Source organism: Coregonus clupeaformis, unplaced genomic scaffold (genome assembly GCF_020615455.1).
Source record: "Coregonus clupeaformis isolate EN_2021a unplaced genomic scaffold, ASM2061545v1 scaf0008, whole genome shotgun sequence".
NCBI lineage: Eukaryota > Metazoa > Chordata > Actinopteri > Salmoniformes > Salmonidae > Coregonus > Coregonus clupeaformis.
In genome coordinates this window covers 1250612-1274730 of record NW_025533463.1, presented here as the reverse complement: position 1 = coordinate 1274730, position 24119 = coordinate 1250612, and the positions used below count along the sequence as shown (strand labels likewise).

The following is a 24119-nucleotide window of genomic DNA, read 5'->3' as shown; positions in this document are numbered from 1 at the left end:
AAGAGGACCTAGTACAGAGCCCTGGGGGACACCAGTAGCGAGACATTAAAGAGGACCTAGTACAGAGTCCTGGGGGACACCAGTAGTGAGACATTAAAGAGGACCTAGTACTGAGCCCTGGGGGACACCAGTAGTGAGACATTAAAGAGGACCTAGTACTGAGCCCTGGGGGACACCAGTAGTGAGACATTAAAGAGGACCTAGTACAGAGTCCTGGGGGACACCAGTAGTGAGACATTAAAGAGGACCTAGTACTGAGCCCTGGGGGACACCAGTAGTGAGACATTAAAGAGGACCTAGTACAGAGCCCTGGGTGACACTAGTAGTGAGACATTAAAGAGGACCTAGTACAGAGCCTTGGGGGACACCAGTAGTGAGACATTAAAGAGGACCTAGTACTGATCCCTGGGGGACACCAGTAGTGAGACATTAAAGAGGACCTAGTACAGAGCCTTGGGGGACACCAGTAGTGAGACATTAAAGAGGACCTAGTACTGAGCCCTGGGGGACACCAGTAGTGAGACATTAAAGAGGACCTAGTACTGAGCCCTGGGGGACACCAGTAGTGAGACATTAAAGAGGACCTAGTACCGATCCCTGGGGGACACCAGTAGTGAGACATTAAAGAGGACCTAGTACAGAGCCCAGGGGGACACCAGTAGTGAGACATTAAAGAGGACCTAGTACCGATCCCTGGGGGACACCAGTAGTGAGACATTAAAGAGGACCTAGTACAGAGCCTTGGGGGACACCAGTAGTGAGACATTAAAGAGGACCTAGTACTGAGCCCTGTGGGACACCAGTAGTGAGACATTAAAGAGGACCTAGTACCGATCCCTGGGGGACACCAGTAGTGAGACATTAAAGAGGACCTAGTACAGAGCCTTGGGGGACACCAGTAGTGAGACATTAAAGAGGACCTAGTACCGATCCCTGGGGGACACCAGTAGTGAGACATTAAAGAGGACCTAGTACAGAGCCTTGGGGGACACCAGTAGTGAGACATTAAAGAGGACCTAGTACTGAGCCCTGGGGGACACCAGTAGTGAGACATTAAAGAGGACCTAGTACCGATCCCTGGGGGACACCAGTAGTGAGACATTAAAGAGGACCTAGTACCGATCCCTGGGGGACACCAGTAGTGAGACATTAAAGAGGACCTAGTACAGAGCCTTGGGGGACACCAGTAGTGAGTAATGCTTTGTTCTTCTGTTCAGGAACTGGAGTTTTTCTTCCCATCCACTGCGGGCCATGGTCCCGCTAACACGGCCAACTACACAGACTGTGCCTGTTGCGTCATCAAACCTCACGTTGTGTCAGAAGGTAAGGAAGACTGCTTTCTTTCACATGGAACGTAGCCTTGCTCTCCACACATACAGCACCTGTTATGCTTTTCTCAACTCTATGAGAAGTTCTCTTGTATACCATACCCCTTACATTATGGCTATTTTCTGTAGGACTTTCGAGTTCCTAAGATATAAAAGCCTCACTTTCAATACCCGTTAAGATAAAGCCCTAAAATAGGACTTGGCTCAAAGTATGTACCTTACAGTAACTTTATTTAACTGCCTGTTATCCAGAGAAGCCACTTGGTTTTCGCTTTTACACCCTTTCCTGCCACTAAACTCTTCTTCGTATACACGGAGTGTACAAAACATTAGGAACACCTGCTCTTTCCGTGACATAGACTGACCAGGTGAATCCAGGTGAAAGGAAATGATTATTTTGGAGTTGACCTCCCCACCACTACGTCACTGTCGTTAACAGTCGGACAAATGGCAGAGAAAAGAGTCCTGTAGGGAGGGCAATACTTTGAGAAGTTAAATGAGAAGGTGGTGAAAGAGAGAGGAGAGGGGAGAGAGCCGCAATATAGAAGTAATGTGTTCTCAGTCAACTTACCTGGTAAAATAAGAGTTAAATAAATAAAACAAGTAATTAAGCAGCATCAAAGATTATCTGTTATATTGGCAAGATGGTCGAGTGATCGCTCTAACAATGGAAATGCATGTCCTCAGAGATGGAAGGCAGGTGAGATCAAGTGGGACCACTCTAGTCAATGAGATGGCAGATACACGTGTAAACAACCAGCACAACTCCGATAAATGTCGTCTTTTTTATTTATTTTTTGCCACGTGCATCCACTTATGTCAGTATATTTGTAACAACCTAACCATTACGAAACGTTTATTAGATCAAATAAGCCTCACGTAGCAAATTAGCAATTCAATTTTTGGTTGACCAAATTCAACACTCTCTCATCGACCTCCATACTTATTTTCGTAGAAAGATTTTGGTGGCGTAAACCCTCTGGCTTCGCCTCTTCCGCTCTGGCAGCATCCATCCCAGCAATGCTGAGGGTTAGTCATGTGATCAGAGTTCATTAGCATAAACACGTTTAGCATCTCCAGGCCTCCAGGTCCCTTTGGAACATCTATATTTTTAAAAGTATAATTAATCAATTTAATATACACCATTACAATAAATCCATTATTTATTTTAGGCAGGTCTAAAGAAACATTATGATATGCGACTCATTTCAGGAAACTAGGCATATGTCGCGCGTCACTGCTTCACAGGAGATGCATTTGAATTTAAAACTTTTTTTTTTGCACAATGTGTTTTTGGGCAGAAAGGCCTTCTGGAACATGTGAACTTTCATATGCCTTAATAACAAAGTTGTATGCCATCTGTAAATACGAATAAAATTGTGAAATTACAAGCCTAGTTGGTTTAGCCACGGAAAAAGACAGGAACCTTCCCGCTAGCCATGATTGGCTGAGATAATGGATGGGCTGGACATGCCGAGAGATGAGTTTGGATTGGTCTGCCATGTAACACGCTTCTGGAAGCAGAGTATGATGGATAAGGAGATGGAGAAAATTCAGCCGTTGGATTGCAAATGCGGAGGGAGTCGAAAAGAGAACACAGAAGGCTGTTGTATAAAACATCTGTCTCCGGATTACATCTTCAAACTAAGGGCAACTGTGACAGAGGGATAAGCGTTCATCCATGTATACGGGTAAGAGAGTCTAGCTAGCTACATTTTCAGATATTATAAGTTTCTAATTTTGTCAGAAAGTTGTTTTCATTGCAAGTTAAAGCTGACTGTTAGCTAACTAGCTAACGTTGGCTGGCTGGCTCGCTAGCTAACGTTACGTGTATGATCTGTGTAGTAATAATATTTGTATCTCAGAGCCATTTGCATTGCTAGTTATAGCCTAATGTTAGCTAGCTAGCTAACATTGAACCTAGCTATTTGGATAGCTTTGTCACGATCGTCTTGAAAATGAGCAGACCAATGCGCAGCGTTGCGAGTGAACATGATGACTTTTAATTAGAAAAGCACGTCAATACAAAACAAAAGACGAAAGTGAAGTCCAACAGAGACAAAGCCTGAACTTGGAACAAAAACCCACAACCCATATGCAAACACAGACCGAATAAATATGGCTCCCAATCAGAGATAACGAGCCGACAGCTGACACTCGTTACCTCCGATTGGGAGTCACACGACACCAATCAACGACCTAGAAATAGACACACAGAACTCCCAACCTAGAAATAAACGTGACAGACATGCAAACATAAACAATCACCCAAAACCCAACAAAACAACATACACCCTGGCTCAAATACCCAAGTCCTGGAGCCAGAGTGTGACAAGCTTTAGCTACCTGTAGATTCATGCAAGGGTAGTAACGTTATAAGTTGATATTATGGTTCATTGTTTAGCTAGCTAGCGACATGCACCATTTACACCTTCTGTATCTTGTGCATGTGACAAATAAACGTTGATTTTATTTGATAGTGTACAGTGGGGAAAAAAAGTATTTAGTCAGCCACCAATTGTGCAAGTTCTCCCACTTAAAAAGATGAGAGAGGCCTGTAATTTTCATCATAGGTACACGTCAACTATGACAGACAAAATGAGAAAATAAAATCCAGGAAATCACATTGTAGGATTTTTTATGAATTTATTTGCAAATTATGGTGGAAAATAAGTATTTGGTCAATAACAAAAGTTTCTCAATACTTTGTTATATAGCTTTTGTTGGCAATGACACAGGTCAAACGTTTTCTGTAAGTCTTCACAAGGTTTTCACACACTGTTGCTGGTATTTTGGCCCATTCCTCCATGCAGATCTTCTCTAGAGCAGTGATGTTTTGGGGCTGTCGCTGGGCAACACGGACTTTCAACTCCCTCCAAAGATTTTCTATGGGGTTGAGATCTGGAGACTGGCTAGGCCACTCCAGGACCTTGAAATGCTTCTTACGAAGCCACTCCTTCGTTGCCCGGGTGGTGTGTTTGGGATCATTGTCATGCTGAAAGACCCAGCCATGTTTCATATTCAATGCCCTTGCTGATGGAAGGAGGTTTTCACTCAAAATCTCACGATACATGGCCCCATTCATTCTTTCCTTTACACGGATCAGTCGTCCTGGTCCCTTTGCAGAAAAACATCCCCAAAGCATGATGTTACCACCCCCATGCTTCACAGTAGGTATGGTGTTCTTTGGATGCAACTCAGCATTCTTTGTCCTCCAAACACGACGAGTTGAGTTTTTACCAAAAAGTTATATTTTGGTTTCATCTGACCATATGACATTCTCCCAATCCTATTCTGGATCATCCAAATGCACTCTAGCAAACTTCAGACGGGCCTGGACATGTACTGGCTTAAGCAGGGGGACACGTCTGGCACTGCAGGATTTGAGTCCCTGGCGGCGTAGTGTGTTACTGATGGTAGGCTTTGTTACTTTGGTCCCAGCTCTCTGCAGGTCATTCACTAGGTCCCCCGTGTGGTTCTGGGATTTTTGCTCACCGTTCTTGTGATCATTTTGACCCCACGGGGTGAGATCTTACGTGGAGCCCCAGATCGAGGGAGATTATCAGTGGTCTTGTATGTCTTCCATTTCCTAATAATTGCTCCCACAGTTAATTTCTTCAAACCAAGCTGCTTACCTATTGCAGATTCAGTCTTCCCAGCCTGGTGCAGGTCTACAATTTTGTTTCTGGTGTCCTTTGACAGCTCTTTGGTCTTGGCCATAGTGGAGTTTGGAGTGTGACTGTTTGAGGTTGTGGACAGGTGTCTTTTATACTGATAACAAGCCTGGACAATATCTTTAGTGACCACAGAGTTGGGACACCCGTTTTAAATGCCGCTTTCAAAACAACTGAGAACTCAGAAATCTCGGCTTCCGACTTCAGTGCGTTTAAGACAACTGTGAACTAAAACGAGCTCTGACTGGGAAAGATCAGTTTTAACGGTCATCCATGTTGGAAATCTCTGGCATCTTTCCAGAGCTCTGACTTACACTGACATCATGATCATGAGTTCCCAAAAGTCCCATCTTCTTACATTTTCTTGATGAACATTTCATTGTTAGTAAAATCCAGACTCTGTCGTAGCTGGCCGTGACCGGGAGACCCATGGGGCGGCGCACAATTGGCCCAGCGTCGTCCAGGGTAGGGGAGGGAATGGCCAGCAGGGATGTAGCTCAGTTGGTAGAGCATGGCGTTTGCAACGCCAGGGTTGTGGGTTCGATTGCCACGGGGGGCCAGTATGAAAAAATAAAAAACGTATGCACTCACTAACTGTAAGTCGCTCTGGATAAGAGCGTCCGCTAAATGACTAAAAATGTAATTGTCAAATGTAGTTAGTAATTCAACATTAAAAGTGTGTAAACTACAGTGACGTGTCTTTGAACTTACTGCCTTCTTGTTCATTTCAGCAGCATATTTCTCTTTCTCTTTGGCTTTTGTTTGTCTTTTCCCCTGGTGGCATTCAGACGTCTTCATGCCCACAACTTGAAAGGGAACACCATTAAATGGGAGGCTTTTACTCTCCCAGCGGAGTTGCATCTGTTGAAGGTCAAGAATATGATATACTACTATTAGAATGAAAGGCTTGTAGGGAAACTAACAACGTTGCTGTATCAAGTAGAATAACTGCTCTGTGCTTGAAATGGAATCCCTTATGCTAGCTAGCTAGTTAGCTCATTTTAGATGAAAGTAGCAAAAGTTAGCTACTAGTTATATAATACAGAAAATACATCTTACACTTCAGGCCAAAACTCTTGTCCTTTCTCAATGTTATACATTTTAGTGACATTGCCAGTTCCTGTTCCCGAATGTATTTAGTTATTTGGTCCTCAAACTTGAACTGGAGATATGCCATTTAGAATATGTGGCATTGAAGTGGAGATATGCCATTTAGAATGAGGCATTGAACTGAAGATATGTCATTTAGAATGAGGCATTGAAGTGGAGATATATCATTTAGAATGAGGCATTGAAGTGGAGATATGTCATTTAGAATGAGGCATTGAAGTGGAGATATGTCATTTAGAATGAGGCATTAAACTGGAGATATGTCATTTAGAATTTTTATTTTATTTTTTATTTAACCTTTATTTAACCAGGTAAGCCAGTTGAGAACAGGTTCTCATTTACAACTGCGACCTGGCCAAGATAAAGCAAAGCAGTGCGATAAAAACAACAACAACACAGAGTTACATATGGGGTAAAACAACATAAAGTAAAAAATACAACAGAAAATATATATACAGTGTGTGCAAATGTAGTAAGTTATGGAGGTAAGGCAATAAATAGGCTATAGTGCAAAATAATTACAATAGTATTAACACTGGAATGCTAGATGTGCAAGAGATTATGTGCAAATAGAGATACTGGGGTGCAAAAGAGCAAAATAAATAACAATATAGGGATGAGGTAGTTGGGTGGGCTAATTTCAGATGGGCTGTGTACAGGTGCAGTGATCGGTAAGGTGCTCTGACAACTGATGCTTAAAGTTAGTGAGGGAGATAAGAGTCTCCAGCTTCAGAGATTTTTGCAATTCGTTCCAGTCATTGGCAGCAGAGAACTGGAAGGAATGGCGGCCAAAGGAGGTGTTGGCTTTGGGAATGACCAGTGAGATATACCTGCTGGAGCGCAGACTACGGGTGCGTACTGCTATGGTGACCAATGAGCTAAGATAAGGCGGGGATTTGCCTAGCAGTGATTTATAGATGGCCTGGAGCCAGTGGGTTTGACGACGAACATGTAGTGAGGACCAGCCAACAAGAGCGTACAGGTCACAGTGGTGGGTAGTATATGGGGCTTTGGAGACAAAACGGATGGCACTGTGATAGACTACATCCAATTTGCTGAGTAGAGTGTTGGAGGCTATTTTGTAAATGACATCGCCGAAGTCAAGGATCGGTAGGATAGTCAGTTAGTCCGTTTTACGAGGAGAATGAGGCATTGAAGTGGAGATATGTCATTTAGAATGAGGCATTGAAGTGGAGATATGTCATTTAGAATGAGGCATTGAAGTGGAGATATATCATTTAGAATGAGGCATTGAGCTGGAGATATGTCATTTAGAATGAGGCATTGAACTGGAGATATGTCATTTAGAATGAGGCATTGAAGTGGAGATATGTCATTTAGAATGAGGCATTGAAGTGGAGATATGTCATTTAGAATGAGGCATTGAAGTGTAGATATGTCATTTAGAATGAGGCATTGAAGTGGAGATATGTCATTTAGAATGAGGCATTGAACTGGAGATATGTCATTTAGAATATGAGGCATTGAACTGGAGATATGTCATTTAGATTTTTCTTATATTTATTTTACATTTATTTTTACCTTTATTTAACCAGGTAAGCCAGTTGAGAACAAGTTCTCATTTACAACTGCGACCTGGCCAAGATAAAGCAAAGCAGTGCGATAAAAACAACAACACAGAGTTACATATGGGGTAAACCAAACATAAAGTCAAAAATACAACAGAAAAGATATATACAGTGTGTGCGAATGTAGTAAATTATGGAGGTAAGGCAATAAATAAGTTACAATTTCGTAACTTGGAGATATGCCATTTAGAATACGAGGCATTTCCTGCGAACCGGAATACACTCCCTTCCATCTGATTGGTCGGGTAGGCGGGTCTTCTGACTTTGTGGCTGTGTTAACTAGTGATGACCTGGAGGGAGGGAGACGGGCTGGGGCCTGTTGGAGGCAAGCAGGCTGAGAGGTGCTGCTGCTTGGGGAGAGAGAGCATTGTAATACCTTTAAGTCATTTAGCAGACTTACAGGAGCAATTAGGGTTAAGTGCCATGCTCAAGGGCACATCGGCAGATTTTTCACCTAGTCGGCTTAGGGATTAGAACCAGTGACCTTTCGGTTACTGGCACAACGCTCTTAACCACTAAGCTACCTGCCGCCCCGTTATTACACTGATAACCCAGGCATGACCAAACTGCTAGCCATGTGTAGTGATCTATTACCGCCAAAGGAACAGAGAAATAGCTTTTGAAATGGCACCTGTCTGTTGTCACGGTGTGCTCAGCAATTGCTGTTTCTTTTCAAGTTGTTAGTAATACGTTGTAACACCAAACAACCTATGATTATGGATTATGCATATAGGATTATGAAGAAATCGTATTCCGAAAATGCCATTGCATATGCTGCTGTTATTTAGATGAGTGAATTATGTGTTGTCTTAAAATCCTTAGATTAGATATTAAGAGGCAAAATGAATTGCTGAATCTCCTATAAATAGGTATATCCAAAATGTATAAAGAAATAGCATCAGTGCATGTCATTGAGAACAAGCATTCCATTTGAGTCATTCTGAGAGCTTCCTGTGAGGTGTCTGTGGTGTCGCTCTTCTCCAGTGTTGTGTTTGTCCTCTTCTCTCACCGTCTCAGAGTTTAACCTTGGCACTCTGGACAGGAACACTGGCTATATCCGAAATGACACCCTATTCCCTATATAGTGTGCTACTTTTGATCCTGAGGTGAATACGGTGCCATTTTGGACGCAACCACGGTCTTCCAGTACAGTAATTGGGAAGTGTAATCTCATTGTACTTTGTCCACTTCTGACAGTACAGGTTGGGACTGGGTGTGTTATCACCATGGTGATGCAGATCAAGGTCTCTGTGATAAGGATAATTGCTACTGTGACATGAACTTCAAGCAATAACCAGTTCTTCCTGGGTAGTAAAAATACATATTTCTCTGGTGCAGCGAGAGAGCATGTTTGTGTCACGAGTTGCAAAGCCAGAACCCAGAAGCAGACCAGGACAAGGTAAGTTGAAACGAAGGTGAGTGTTTATTTACAATTCAAGAGTGATGCTGAATAATCCAGGGAACAGAGCGGGCGGCGTTGATTAGTTGTTGGGGGTGCAGTGGTTGATCCCATCATGGGTCGGCAGCCGCCGACCACCAGGCAGAGGTTGGATGAAGGTTCCGGACGGGTGACTGCAGATGGAACAAAACGGAGGTAAGTAAACAACAAGGTGCAAAAACAACAAAACTAACGCTAGGCTCTAAGACTGATACTCTGGTAAACCTACTGTTCATGGCTAACGATCCGGCAGGGAATGGATGTTAGGCCAGAGCCTAAGAAGGGTGATGATCAGGACCAGGTGTGCAGATTGCTGATGGGATGCAGGTGCGGAAATCAAGAGAGCTCCCCGGAGCGTTCCAGAACCCTCGGGAAACTGGAGATCACGAGCAGAAAAAACTAGTCCACAGACAGGACCCGACTCAGACTGCCGGGATCGTTACAGTACCCCCCTCCGACGAACGCCACCGGGCGGACTCCCGGAGCGCCAGGATGGAGGCGGTAGAAGTCACGGATGAGGTCAGCATCTAGGATCTGTCGCCGCGGAATCCAACTCCTCTCTTCAGGACCATACCCCTCCCAGTCCACGAGATACTGGAAACCCCGGCCCCGCCGTCTGGAATCCATGATTCGTCGCACCGTGTAGGCAGGACCACCTCCGATCATCCGAGGAGGAGGAGGAGGAGGCGGAGGAGGCAACAGAGGACTGAGGAAAACCGGCTTGAGGCAGGAGACATGAAAGGTGGGATGGACTCTGAGCGTCCTCGGTAGTTTGAGTCGAACTGCCACTGGATTGATCACCTTCTCCACCACAAACGGACCAATGAACTTCGGTAACAACTTCCTAGACTCAGTCCGTAACGGAAGATCCCGTGTGGCCAACCAGACCCTATCTCCGATGGTATAGGTGGGAGCGGGGATCCGGCGACGATTCGCCTGGAGCTGATACCGGTCCGAAACTCTAAGGAGTGCCTTTCTGGCCCGATGCCAGGTCCGGTGGCAACGACGAATATGGGCCTGAACAGAGGGCACTGAGAGCTCCTTCTCCTGAGAAGGGAACAAGGGAGGTTGGTAGCCATACAGGCACTGGAAGGGAGACATCCCAGTGGCAGATGTAGGGGAGAGTATTGTGGGCATACTCAACCCAAGGCAACTGAGAGACCCAGGAGGTGGGGTTGGAAGAGACCAGGCAGCGTAGCGTGGTTTCCCTCTTCTGGTTGGCTCTCTCCGCCTGACCATTGGATTGGGGGTGAAAACCAGATGTGAGACTGACTGTAGCTCCAATGGCCAAACAGAAGGACTTCCAGACAGCAGAGGTAAACTGAGGGCCACGGTCGGAAACGATATCACTGGGCAACCCGTGGACCCTGAAAACCTCCCTAACCAGGATCTCGGACGTCTCCGAGGCAGAGGGAAGCTTGGCAATTGGCACAAAGTGGGCGAACTTGCTGAATCTGTCCACGATAGTCAGAACGACCGTGTTCCCTCAGAAGCGGGCAACCCAGTGACGAAGTCCAGGGCCAGATGCGACCATGGTCGCCGGGGAATAGGAAGGGGGTGAAGTAGTCCAGAGCTGGGCCGATTGGTACTCTTATTCTGCGCACACACTGGACAGGCAGCAACAAAACCCCCGAGTATCCTCGGCCATGGCAGGCCACCAAAAACGTCTGCGAAGAAACGCCATTGTCCGAGCCACGCCAGGGTGACAAGCCATCTTGCTGGCGTGGGACCATTTGAGGACAGCAGGACGAACCGACTCAGGCACAAACAACCGACCGGGTGGACCGTTACCGGGACCGGGCTGAGTCCGAAGGGCCGCCAGCACCTCCTCCTCAATCTTCCACATAACTGCTCCCACGACGCAGTTCCGGGGGAGAATTGTCTCGGTCTTGGACCCACTCTCCTCCGTCTTGGAGAACATCCGGGACAAGGCGTCCGCCTTGCCGTTCTTAGATCCAGGTCGAACGTCAGGGAAAACTTGAATCGTCCGAAAAACAACGCCCACCTGGCCTGACGGGAGTTGAGACGTTTAGCCGATTGCACGTAAGCAAGATTCTTGTGGTCAGTCCAGACAATAAACGGTTGCTCCGCCCCCTCCAACCAGTGGCGCCACTCCTCCAAGGGCAAGTTTCACCGCGAGAAGCTCCCCGGTTACCCACATCGTAATTCCTCTCCGCAGGCGAAAGGCGACGAGAGTAGTAGGCGCAGGGATGGAGTTTACTGTCCGTGGAGCATCGCTGCGACAGGATGGCGCCAACTCCCACATCAGACGCGTCCACTTCAACGACGAACTGACGGGCCGTGTCCGGTTGAGAGAGAATCGGTGCGTTGGTGAATCGCCTCTTCAAATCCAGAAACGCTCGATCCGCCTCCGGATTCCACTTGAAGGTCCTGATACTGGAAGTCAAGGCAGTTAACGGAGCGGCCACACGGCTGTAATCCCGGATGAATCTGCGGTAGAAATTCGCAAACCCCAAAAATCTCTGGAGCTGCAATCTCGCACCGGGCTGGGCCCATTCCAGAACCGCTCTAACCTTCTCCTGGTCCATCCTAATCTCTCCCCTGGAGATGATGTACCCGAGAAAGGATGTCGTGTGGGCGTGAAACTCGCACTTCTCGGCCTTCACGAACAGGCGATTCTCCAACAATCGCTGCAGAACCTGCCGGACATGCTGGACGTGGTCGGGAAGGTTCCTTCGAGAAGATCAGAATGTCATCCAGGTAAACAAACACAAAGAGACCGATCATATCTCTCAGGACGCCGTTCACCATACTCTGGAATACCGCTGGAGCATTGGTCAGTCCAAACGGCATCACCTGATACTCGAAGCGACCCATCGGTGTATTGAAACCCGTCAACCACTCGTCCCCCTCTCTGATCCGGACCATGTGATACGCATTGCGTAGGTCTAGCTTGGTGAACACCGTAGCACCCTGTAAGGAGTCGAAGGCAGAACTCATCAAGGGCAGGGGATACTTGTTCTTGACCGTGATGTCATTCAACCCCCGATAATCAATGCACGGTCGAAGAGAGCCATCCTTCTTACCCACAAAGAAGAATCCTGCCCCAGGGGGTGATGACGAGGGACGAACGAGACCAGCAGCTAGGGACTCCTTGATGTAGGTCTCCAAAGCCTCACGTTCAGGTCGGGAGATACTGTATAACCTTCCCTTGGGGTAGACAGCTCCAGGGAACAGGTTGATGGCACAATCATATGGTCGGTGGGGAGGGAGTGACAGAGCCTTCTGCTTACTGAAAACTTCCCCCAAATCGTGATATGTCTCGGTGACCAGGGACAAATCTGGGGGTTTAGCCTCAATCACCTGACTGGGAACCGAATGGGGACAGGCAGTCTTGAGACAGTTAGCATGACAATCAAGGCTCCAACTCGTTACCTTGCCCGTCACCCAATCGAACGTGGGATTGTGTTCCTTCAGCCAGGGGTATCCAAGGACCAGAGGAACATGGGAAGACGGCAGAATGAAGAATGAAATCATCTCAGAATGATTCCCCGACAACAGCATCTTAACCGGTTCAGTCCTCATCGTGATACGTGCCAGACTACTGCCGTCCAGAGTGGTAGCTTCAATGGCTTCCGGCAATTGCTCCTTGGAAAGCCCCAGCTGTTCCACCAACTCGGCATCTAGAAAGCTTCCATCGGCACCTGAATCGATAAAGCGTTAATCGCTAAGCTCTGATTCCTGTTCATAAGGGTAGCCGGGAAACGGGGTCTGACAGAGGTATTGAGAGGTCGAAACTGGCTCGCTAAAAGTCCTCCCAACTTTAGCGAGCCGCGCAGTTTGACGACCCGACTGGAACCTGAGAAGCTGATCGGTTGGACGGAACCCATTGCTTCTCCCTCCTTCGCTCTCGGACTCGATTATCCACCCGAATAGACAAGGCTACCAAGCTGTCCAGGTCACTAGGCTCCGGATAGGAGATCAACTCATCCTTGAGCTGCTCCGACAGACCCTGGTAAAAGGCCGCTTGCAGAGACTCCTCATTCCACCCACTCTCCACAGCCAACGTCTTGAACTCGATCACGAAGTCGGCCACGCTGCGAGTTCCTTGGCGAAGCGAAAACAGGCGCCTAGCTGCGTCCCTCCCTCGGACGGAATGGTCGAAGAGCTTCCTCATCTCGGCCGTGAACCCCTGGTATGAAGCCATGCAGGGATCCTGTCGTTCCCAAACGGCTGAAGCCCACTCCAGCGCTCGACCACGCAGCAACTCAATCACAAAGGCTATCCTAGCCTTGTCTGTGGCATAAGAGTAGGGCTGTAGATCGAACACTAATCCACACTGCATAAGGAAGGAACGGCATCTTCCCAGCTCCCCTCATATTTATCCGGCGTCGGAACCTTGGGCTCACGGAAGGACACAGCTCCAGAAGCGGCAGGCGAGATGGGTGAAACCGGTAGTGGATCCTCCACCGGAAACTGGCGTTGGTTCTGGACCTCCGTCAGACCGGTAGAAAGGTTCCGAACTGACAACGCGATCTCCTGTAGTACCGTGCTATGATGGCCCAACATCTTCTCCTGCTGGGTAATGGCATGGCGAACAGAGTCCAGGTCCGCTGGGTTCATTACTGGCCGGATCGTTTCTGTCACGAGTTGCAAAGCCAGAACCCAGAAGCAGACCAGGACAAGGTAAGTTGAAACGAAGGTGAGTGTTTATTTACAATTCAAGAGTGATGCTGAATAATCCAGGGAACAGAGCGGGCGGCGTTGATTAGTTGTTGGGGGTGCAGTGGTTGATCCCATCATGGGTCGGCAGCCGCCGACCACCAGGCAGAGGTTGGATGAAGGTTCCGGACGGGTGACTGCAGATGGAACAAAACGGAGGTAAGTAAACAACAAGGTGCAAAAACAACAAAACTAACGCTAGGCTCTAAGACTGATACTCTGGTAAACCTACTGTTCATGGCTAACGATCCGGCAGGGAATGGATGTTAGGCCAGAGCCTAAGAAGGGTGATGATCAGGACCAGGTGTGCAGATTGCTGATGGGATGCAGGTGCGGAAATCAAGAGAGCTCCCCGGAGCGTTCCAGAACCCTCGGGAAACTGGAGATCACAAGCAGAAAAAACTAGTCCACAGACAGGACCCGACTCAGACTGCCGGGATCGTTACAGTTTGATGTAATTATTAATTTGTTTTTTGCAGAATCTCCATAGTCTCCGTTCTGTAGGAGCTAGCAGCACTGTCAAGGGTTCATCTTGCTGCCTGCAACTCTCCAATGTCCAGCCTTTTGTCTTCTCTCTGCATGAAGATCGGAGTCTCATTAGATTGCATCACCTTCATTATAAAGAGAGTGGATGGATGGGCGATGAAGTAAGCTGACTTGAGAACAGGGATGAGCTCAACTGGGGGCCGGACTGGGGGCCAGTCTGTGGGCCAGTCTGGGGGCCAGTCTGTGGGCTAGTCTGGGGGCCAGTCTGTGGGCTAGTCTGGGGTTTAGTCTGGGGGCCAGTCTGTGGGCCAGTCTGTGGGCCAGTCTGTGGGCCAGTCTGTAGGCCAGTCTGTGGGCCAGTCTGGGGGCCAGTCTGTGGGCCAGTCTGGGGGCCAGTCTGTGGGCCAGTCTGTGGGCCAGTCTGGGGGCCAGTCTGGGGGCCAGTCTGTGGGCCAGTCTGGGGGCCAGTCTGTGGGCTAGTCTGGGGGCCAGTCTGTGGGCTAGTCTGGGGTTTAGTCTGTGGGCCAGTCTGTGGGCCAGTCTGGGGGCCAGTCTGTGGGCCAGTCTGTGGGCCAGTCTGGGGGCCAATCTGTGGGCCAGTCTGGGGGCCAGTCTGGGGGCCAGTCTGTGGAGGGTGTTTGATAACTGGAGCTATCCTGGGTAATAGTGAGGGTCTGTCCATAGCATACTGTCAGTTTGCGTGTCAAATGACACCCTATTCCCTATATAGTGTACTACTTTTGACCAGAGCCCTATGGGCCAAGGAAAAATGTAGTGCACTATAAATAGAAAAGGGTGCATTTGGGACGCAGGCTCGGTCCACTGTCTGACTGTAGAGTATCACCTGAACACATCCACGCTTATCTCTGTTAGTCTGACTGTAGAGTATCACCTGAACACATCCACGCTTATCTCTGTTAGTCTGACTGTAGAGTATCACCTGAACACATCCACGCTTATCTCTGTTAGTCTGACTGTAGAGTATCACCTGAACACATCCACGCTTATCTCTGTTAGTCTGACTGTAGAGTATCACCTGAACACATCCACGCTTATCTCTGTTAGTCTGACTGTAGAGTATACCTGAACACATCCACGCTTATCTCTGTTAGACATGCTGAGCCTGTCATGAATATCTCTCTCCCTCACCCCCTCCCCACAGCCATGACAGGAAAGATCCTCCCTCCCTCCCCACAGCCATGACAGGAAAGATCCTCCCTCCCTCCCCACAGCCATGACAGGAAAGATCCTCCCTCCCTCCCCACAGCCATGACAGGAAAGATCCTCCCTCCCTCCCCACAGCCATGACAGGAAAGATCCTCCCTCCCTCCCCACAGCCATGACAGGAAATATCCTCAACTCCATCTCAGCAGCAGGTTTTGAGATCTCAGCCCTGCAGATGGTAAGTAGCCTACATAGTCAGTCATCATAGCTGTAAAATCTGTGCCATGCCACTGGGACCCACGGGTGATGATGATGGTGTTAACCTGTTTAGATAATGGATTGTAGTGGACAACATCAAATAAAATAAAATAAAATTTTATTGGCCACATACAACAGGTGCAGACATTACAGTGAAATGCTTACTTACAGCCCTTAACCAACAGTGCATTTATTTTTTAATAAAAAAGTAAAATAAAACAACAACAAAAAAGTGTTGAGAAAAAAAAAGAGCAGAAGTAAAATAAAATAACAGTAGGGAGGCTATATATACAGGGGGGTACCGGTGCAGAGTCAATGTGCGGGGGCACCGGCTAGTTGAGGTAGTTGAAGTAATATGTACATGTGGGTAGAGTTAAAGTGACTATGCATAAATAATTAACAGAGTAGCAGCAGCGTAAAAAGATGGGGTGGGGGGGCAGTGCAAATAGTCCGGGTATCCATGATTAGCTGTTCAGGAGTCTTATGGCTTGGGGGTAGAAGCTGTTGAGAAGTCTTTTGGACCTAGACTTGGCACTCCGGTACCGCTTGCCGTGCGGTAGCAGAGAGAACAGTCTATGACTAGGGTGGCTGGAGTCTTTGACAATTTTGAGGGCCTTCCTCTGACACCGCCTGGTATAGAGGTCCTGGATGGCAGGAAACTTGGCCCCAGTGATGTACTGGGCCGTACGCACTACCCTCTGTAGTGCCTTGCGGTCGGAGGCCAAGCAGTTGCCATACCAGACGGTGATGCAACCAGTCAGGATGCTCTCGATGGTGCAGCTATAGAACTTTTTGAGGATCTGAGGACCCATGCAAAATCTTTTCAGTCTCCTGAGGGGGAATAGGCTTTGTCGTGCCCTCTTCACGACTGTCTTGGTGTGTTTGGACCATGATAGTTCGTTAGTGATGTGGACACCAAGGAACTTGAAGCTCTCAACCTGTTCCACTACAGCCCCGTCGATGAGAATGGGGGCGTGCTCAGTCCTCTTTTTTTTCCTGTAGTCCACAATCATCTCCTTTGTCTTGGTCACGTTGAGGGAGAGGTTGTTATCCTGGCACCACACGGCCAGGTCTCTGACCTCCTCCCTATAGGCTGTCTCATCGTTGTCGGTGATCAGGCCTACCACTGTTGTGTCGTCGGCAAACTTAATGATGGTGTTGGAGTCGTGCCTGGCCATGCAGTCATGGGTGAACAGGGAGTACAGGAGGGGACTGAGCACGCACCCCTGAGGGGCCCCCGTGTTGAGGATCAGTGTGGCAGATGTGTTGTTACCTACCCTTACCACCTGGGGGCGGCCCGTCAGGAAGTCCAGGATCCAGTTGCAGAGGGAGGTGTTTAGTCCCAGGATCAACATGACCAGGGGTGATGATGATGGTGTTAACCTGTTTAGATAATGGATTGTAGTGGAGGGACAACATGGACCTTTCCCATCCTCCTCTCAGCACCCATTTTGTCTCTGCAGCTCTACTCCATTTAGTCTCTGCAGCTCTACTCCATTTAGTCTCTGCAGCTATACTCCATTTAGTCTCTGCAGCTCTACTCCATTTAGTCTCTGCAGCTCTACTCCATTTAGTCTCTGCAGCTCTACTCCATTTAGTCTCTGCAGCTCTACTCCATTTAGTCTCTGCAGCTCTACTCCATTTTGTCTCTGCAGCTCTACTCCTTAGGACCTCAGGGCATTCTCTACTGCTTTAGTGAGATCTAGAGTGACCCACCCTGGGCTGTCCTGTTCAATCCACATTGCCTAGATGAGTGAGCTTTCACAGAGCTGGCCCAGTGCATCCAGCCCATAGAAAAATAATCCTGCTTTACTAGTATGGGTACACTTTTGAAATGGCTGCCGGTCCGTCCATTATGAACCCATTGATTTTGAATGGGGAAAATCCCATTCTAGGGATTTTATATCTATGATTCAGCCACTCATCTGGTGATGCACAGCGTTGGCCTTTGGGCAGCACGGTGGATCAATGATGGGTTTGTAAGTCTAATTACGTATGGAGCTGATGCTGAACCATTGTGTCTGACTGTATGGTAACGGTACTATGAACACAATCCCACATCGATCTGATCTGATGCATAATGAATGTTCTCAACTGAACCCGCAGCATCACAGCCTTAATAAAGATGATCCTTTCTCAACCATTTGGTCTGGTGTATGTAATAGCATGTATTCATGTAACAGACAGAGAGACGGGAGTTTTGGAAACGTAGAGTAGCAATCGGTGAAACTCCAGAAACGCTAAGACAAAATGTCCTCCATGTCCTTTACTGTTTTTAAGGTCACTGCCTCCCCTAGTTGAACTATTTTAACCACCACGTATCGTATTCACACTCCACATTCACAAAGGGTCTCGAGCCACGCATTTCCACGTTTCACTTCAACACCAATGAAGTCATTGATTTGAGCCAGTTTTGTTATTTGTTTAGTTTTGTATATCTTTGAGTTGCAGTCAGATGACAGTTTCTGATTGTGCTAGTTTGCCTTCTCTTCCCACATTGTAACATGGACAGAGCCAATGCTGAGGAGTTCTTGGAAGTTTACAAAGGGGTTGTGACAGATTACCCTGTGAGTATGATCGGTTTGACATTTCGACATGTTAGCTATGTTAGTGCCTTCAGAAAGTATTCACACCCCTTGACTTTTTCCACATTTTGATGTATTACAGCCTGAATTTATAATCAATTACATTGAGATTTTGTGTCACTGGCCAACACACCATACCACATAATGTCAAAGTGGAAATATGTTTTCAGACATTTTTACAACTTAATACAAAATGAAAAGCTGAAATGTCTTGAGTCAGTAAGTATTCAACCCCTTTGTTATGGCAAGCCTAAATAAGTTCAGGAGTACACGTTTGTTTACCAAGTCACATAATACGTTTCATGGACTCAATAATAGTGTTTAACATGATTTTTGAACGACTACCTCATCTCTATACACCACATACATTACAGTGCATTCGGAAAGTATGCAGACCACTTGACTTTTTCCACATTTTGTTACGCTACAGCCTTATTAAAAATTTTATTAAATTGTTTTTTTCCCCTCATCAATCTACACGTAATACCCCATAATGACAAAGCAAAAACAGGTTTGTATATTTTTTTGCAAATGTTTTTAAAATAAAAAACTGAAATATTACATTTACATAAGTATTCAGACCCTTTACTCAGTACTTTGTTGAAGCACCTTTGGCAGCGATTACAGCCTCAAGTTTTCTTGGGTATGACACTACAAGCTTGGCACACCTGTATTTGGGGAGTTTCTCCCATTCTTCTCTGCATATCCTCTCAAGCTCTGTCAGGTTGGATGGGGAGCGTCGCTGCACAGCTATTGTCAGGTCTCTCCAGAGATGTTCGATCGGGTTCAAGTCCAGGCTCTGGCTGGGCCACTCAAGGACATTCAGAGACTTGTCCCAAAGCCACTCCTGCGTTGTCCCCTGGCCTGTCTTAACCCTTAATGTCAAAGGGCAGGTCTTTCTATTTACGAATGTATCATTCACCCGTCGACGGTTTTCAGAGTTACCTGGAATGACAGAGGCAGGTATTGGATTCCGGCTCAGAAGGACCAAGCTGTTATGATAATTATTTAACAAACTATTTCAGTGTCTCTGTGCGTCTCCCAAAAGGTTGTAAGGCTTTTGGATCAAGAAACGGACAGAGTCCCGGTCTGCATGGTCAGGCCTTTATTCATTGAGAATTCTGCCACAAAATGGTCGTACAATATTTTTATACGCACAAGTCATATGGAAATCCCACCCCTCTGTAGGCGGGCTGTAGTTTTCCACTTTAAAACGTCTCTCCTGACCATCAGTTCACACACACACACACATACACACACACACACACACACACATACATACACACACACATACATACACACATATACACACACATATACACACATACATTTTCTTATCATAGTCTACTCCCTGCATTCCTCAGTTATCGCCGTTCTCACAATATTCTGCACCATGTTTAATAGTTCTCCTTCTTCTTCGCCGTCCGGTCTAACTCCTACTCACATTGCTAAATAGTAACACAATGTCATAATCTTTACTGGTCCTACACTCACACATTACCAGGTAGTAGATTCTAACACATCTCACACAGTTTCGGAGTGTAATAATTAGTCACTACTAAGAAAGTACTAATCATACTTAAAACAAGAACATTTCACAACTATATTTAAGGGTGGAACATTTAGTCATTACTTTTAACCTGTATATATTTTAATTTCTATATCAGGCACTCAAACACATTCAGAAACTTCTCCCTAAGCCACTCCTGCATTGTCTTGGCTGTGTGCTTAGAGTCGTTGTCCTGTTGGAAGGAGAAACTTTGCCCCAGTCTGAGGTCCTGAGCGCTCTGGAGCAGGTTTTCATCAAGGCTCTCTCAGTACTTTGCTCCGTTCATCTGTGCGTCGATCCTGACTAGTCTCCCAGTCCCTGCCGCTGAAAAACATCCCCACAGCATGATGCTGCCACCACCTTGCTTCACCATAGGGATGGTGCCAGGTTTCCTCCAGATGTGACACTTGGCATTCAGGCCAAAGAGTTGAATCTTGGTTTCATCAGACCAGATAATCTTGTTTCTCATGGTCTGAGAGTCTTTAGGTGCCTTTTGGCAAACTCCAAGCGGGCTGTCATGTGCCTTTTACTGAGGAGTGGCTTCCGTCTGGCCACTCTACCCTAAACGCCTGATTTGTGGAGTTCTGCAGAGATAGTTGTCCTTCTGGAAGGTTCTCCCATCTCCACAGAGGAACCATTGGGTTCTTGGTCACCTTCCTGACCAATGCCCTTCTCCCCCGATTGCTCAGTTTGGCCGGGCGGCCAGCTCTAGGAAGAGTCTTGGTGGTTCCAAACTTCTTCCATTTAAGAATGATGGAGGCCACTGTGTTCTTGGGGACCTTCAATGCTGCAGACATTTTTTGGTACCCTTCCCCAGATCTGTGCCTGAACACAATCCTGTCTCTGAGCGCTACGGACAATTCCTTCAACCTCATGGCTTGGTTTTTGCTCTGACATGCACTGTCAACTGTGGGGCGTTATACAGACGTGTGTGTGCGGGCGGGGGTGCCTGCCTGGGATATCCTGGATCCGGGACTTGTTCGGGACTTCAACCAACTACGTGGTGGTCGCCCTGGCTCCGCGGCTGGAGCCGCTCCCAGGGCGATAGAGACCGTCCTAGAGACATTAACCACACTCAGGCGTGTCCTATTTCCTCATTATGATGTCCCTGTTAAGAGAGGTGTGTTTTCTAGTTTTCTTTGCAGAAGCTTGAATTGTTTGCCGTGTGCGTTTTGTTGTCTCCTGAGTGAGTTTTCAAGACTTAGTGTTTGTTGTTTTTCCCAGTGTTACTGCGATCCTTCGGTTACTGTTTCTCAGTAAAGTATTATGCCATTCTATCAATGAAATGTATTTATAAAGCCCTTTTTACATCAGCAGATGTCACAAAAGTGCTATACAGAAACCCAGCTGTTATGATGAGTTTCTAGGGTATCAAGTGATTACGAATGTGAGGATGTACTTAGTCACTTTTGATGGGGAGTTCATATAATATATTTAATATGGTACCATGGTTAGTTATAACAGACTAGGGACATGGCCCTGCCTCTGCCATCTTCTTTCTCCAGAACAAAGATCCACTCTCTCTATATATACACTCTGTTACAAGCCTCTCCACGAACATCTGGTAACCCTCCATGGGCACTCCCATTCTCTTTGATGTTATTACTCTTTACCCCCAAGTCAGTATATCCTGTCCATCAATCATTCTAAGATCAACATCAGTAATCTCCTTTGACATAATGGAGTGTAGACTCCGTGGCCCCAAGCCAATTATCTAGTAACTCTGACCTGGTCCCCATGATACTATGCCATGACATCATAACACTATAAAAAAACCTAATATCACCAGCCTAAAACCCCCAAACAGCAAGCAATGCAGATGTGGAAGCACAGTGGCTAGGAAAAACTCCCTAGAAAGGGAGGAACCTAGGAAGAAAGCTAGAGAGGAACCAGGCTCTGAGGGGTGGCCAGTCCTCTTCTGGCTGTGCTGAGGGGAGAGGAACCAGGCTCTGAGGGGTGGCTAGTCCTCGTCTGGCTGTGCCGGGTGGAGATTATAAGAGTACATGGCCATTTAAGGCCAGATTATGTTTATCCTTAACCACTGATTCCTCGTCTAGTCTCTTCTCTGCTCCTGGTTCCAACCTCACCAGGCCACACTGGGAGACAAATTCACCTTTCAGCAGGACAATACCCTAAAACACAAGGCCAAATATACACTGGAGTTGCTTACCAAGATGACATTGAATGTTTCTGAGTGGCGTGGTTACAGTTTTGAGTTAAATCGACTTGAAAATCTATGGCAAGACTTGAAAAAAAAAAAGACTGTCTAGCAATGATCAACAACCAACTTGACAGAGCTTGAATAATTTTTTTAAGATTAATGTGCAAATATTGTTCAATCCAGGTGTGCAAAGCTCTTAGAGACATACCCACAAAGACTCACAGCTGTAATCGCTGCCAAAGGTGATTCTAACATGTTGTTGGATTCTGGCTTGAAATATACTTATGTCACCATATTAGAACTTATTGATTACTTTACATGTATAAGAAATGTATATGTTAGGGGTCAATGAAGGGTGAATACGAACCTTGTGTATGGAAAGTTACTGAGTGAGATAAGGGGAAGTGCAGAAAGTGAACAGCTGTTCAAACACGTTATATATTTATTTTATTAGGATCCCCAGTGGCGACAGCTAGTCTATTAATATTTCTATGGAAAGAGGCAAAGACTAACAGTCTAGTCTCAGTTGCTGATAAGGTAGGCCAGTTGCTGATAAGGTAGGCCAGTTGCTGATAAGGTAGGCCAGTTGCTGTAGAACTAGGACAAGGAGGGATGTGGAACTCAACTCAAGATAAGGTCGCAGTGCTAGCTGTGCCACTAGAGATCCTGGTTCGAATCCAGGCTCTGTCGTAGCCGGCCGCGACCGGGAGACCCATGGGGCGGCGCACAATCGGCCCAGCGTCGTCCAGGGGAGGGAATGGCCGGCAGGGGAGGTAGCTCAGTTGGTAGAGCGTGGCGTTTGCAACGCCAGGGTTGTGGGTTCGATTCCCACGGGGGCCCAGTATGTAAGTCGCTCTGGATAAGAGCGTCTGCTAAATGACTAAAATGTAAATGTCAACAGTTGAAGAAACCTCTGGGAGGCAGAGACACGACAACACCAGTAAAGGGAACAGACTTGAGTTCCTGCCTAGAAGCAGAGAAGGAGTGTTTATCTTAGACGTGCAAGGAGGTGACTCCGCCCAAGTCGTAAGATATAAATATGTGCTTGTGTGGCTTGTATGTTGTGCTTGCAGCTGAGGCACCCAGTGGATTGTATGAACCTGGTTTGAGTTTTTACTCTGTTTGTTCAGAACCTAACAATGTATTGACTCTGGGGTGTGAATACTTTCTGTATTTCATTTTCAATACATTTGCTAACATTTCTAAAAACATGTTTTCACTTTGTCATTATGGGGTATTGCGTGTGAAAAAAATAATATATTTAATCCATTTTGAATTCAGGCTGTAACAACAAAATGTGGAATAAAGTCAAGGGGTATGAATACTTTCTGAAGGCACTGTAAATGTGTGAGGTTTGAAAATATTCATACCACTGCATTGAGTCACTCACTCATACCATTGCACAAGCACACAGATATTCGTATTTGAATATACACATTGCTCTGAGGCAATGTTTATTCTGTTCTTAGAAACTATTTGTTTTCCACTATGATAAGCCTGTTATGTACAGGATATATATAGATTTGTCCTTGTATCGTATGTATCCTCTCCTCCTTCTCAAACTGGTCAAAAAGAGCCGTTCTCACCCCAGGAACTCTGTCTGTAGCAAGAGGTGGTGAGAGTAGGGAACCTTGTCCGTTGCCATGAAAACCAAAACACATGACCATTTAGATCGCTCTGCTGTGCTCTCCGTTGCTATAAGTAGATTGCGTCCCAAATAGCACCCTATTCCCTATTTAGTGCACTACTTTTGACCAGTGCCCATAGGGAATAGGGTGCCATTTGGGACACGACCGTAGATTGGTACACCAATCCCTGACCCCATGGGGCAGTACAGACAGCCAGGCTCTGCTCTGCTGGGTAATGGTACCTGCCTGTACTGCCTGGTTCACAAAGAGACGCCTGATGACTTCATCAGCATGTTTCCCCTCCTTGCAGCACACAAAATTATTTGTCACATGCGCCGAATACAGCAGTTGTAGAAATGCTTATTTACGAGCCCTTTCCCAACAATGCTGAGGTAAAAAGTAAGAGAATTAGCAAATAAAAATAGAAAATAGTAACAATAAATAACAGTAATAATAATAATAATGT

The 24119-nt window shown here is 46.6% G+C and overlaps 1 protein-coding gene across 2 annotated transcripts in view; it reads left to right on the top strand.

Annotated features, from left to right (window-relative positions):
* Positions 1-24119, top strand: part of LOC121534180 (nucleoside diphosphate kinase 7-like) — a 65383-nt gene that overhangs the window by 889 nt on the left and 40375 nt on the right. For both annotated transcript variants that reach the window (XM_041840720.2, XM_041840721.2), the window contains exon 3: positions 1218-1323. In XM_041840720.2, the coding sequence (XP_041696654.2) occupies positions 1218-1323 (106 nt within the window). The remainder of the gene's footprint in view (positions 1-1217; positions 1324-24119) is intronic.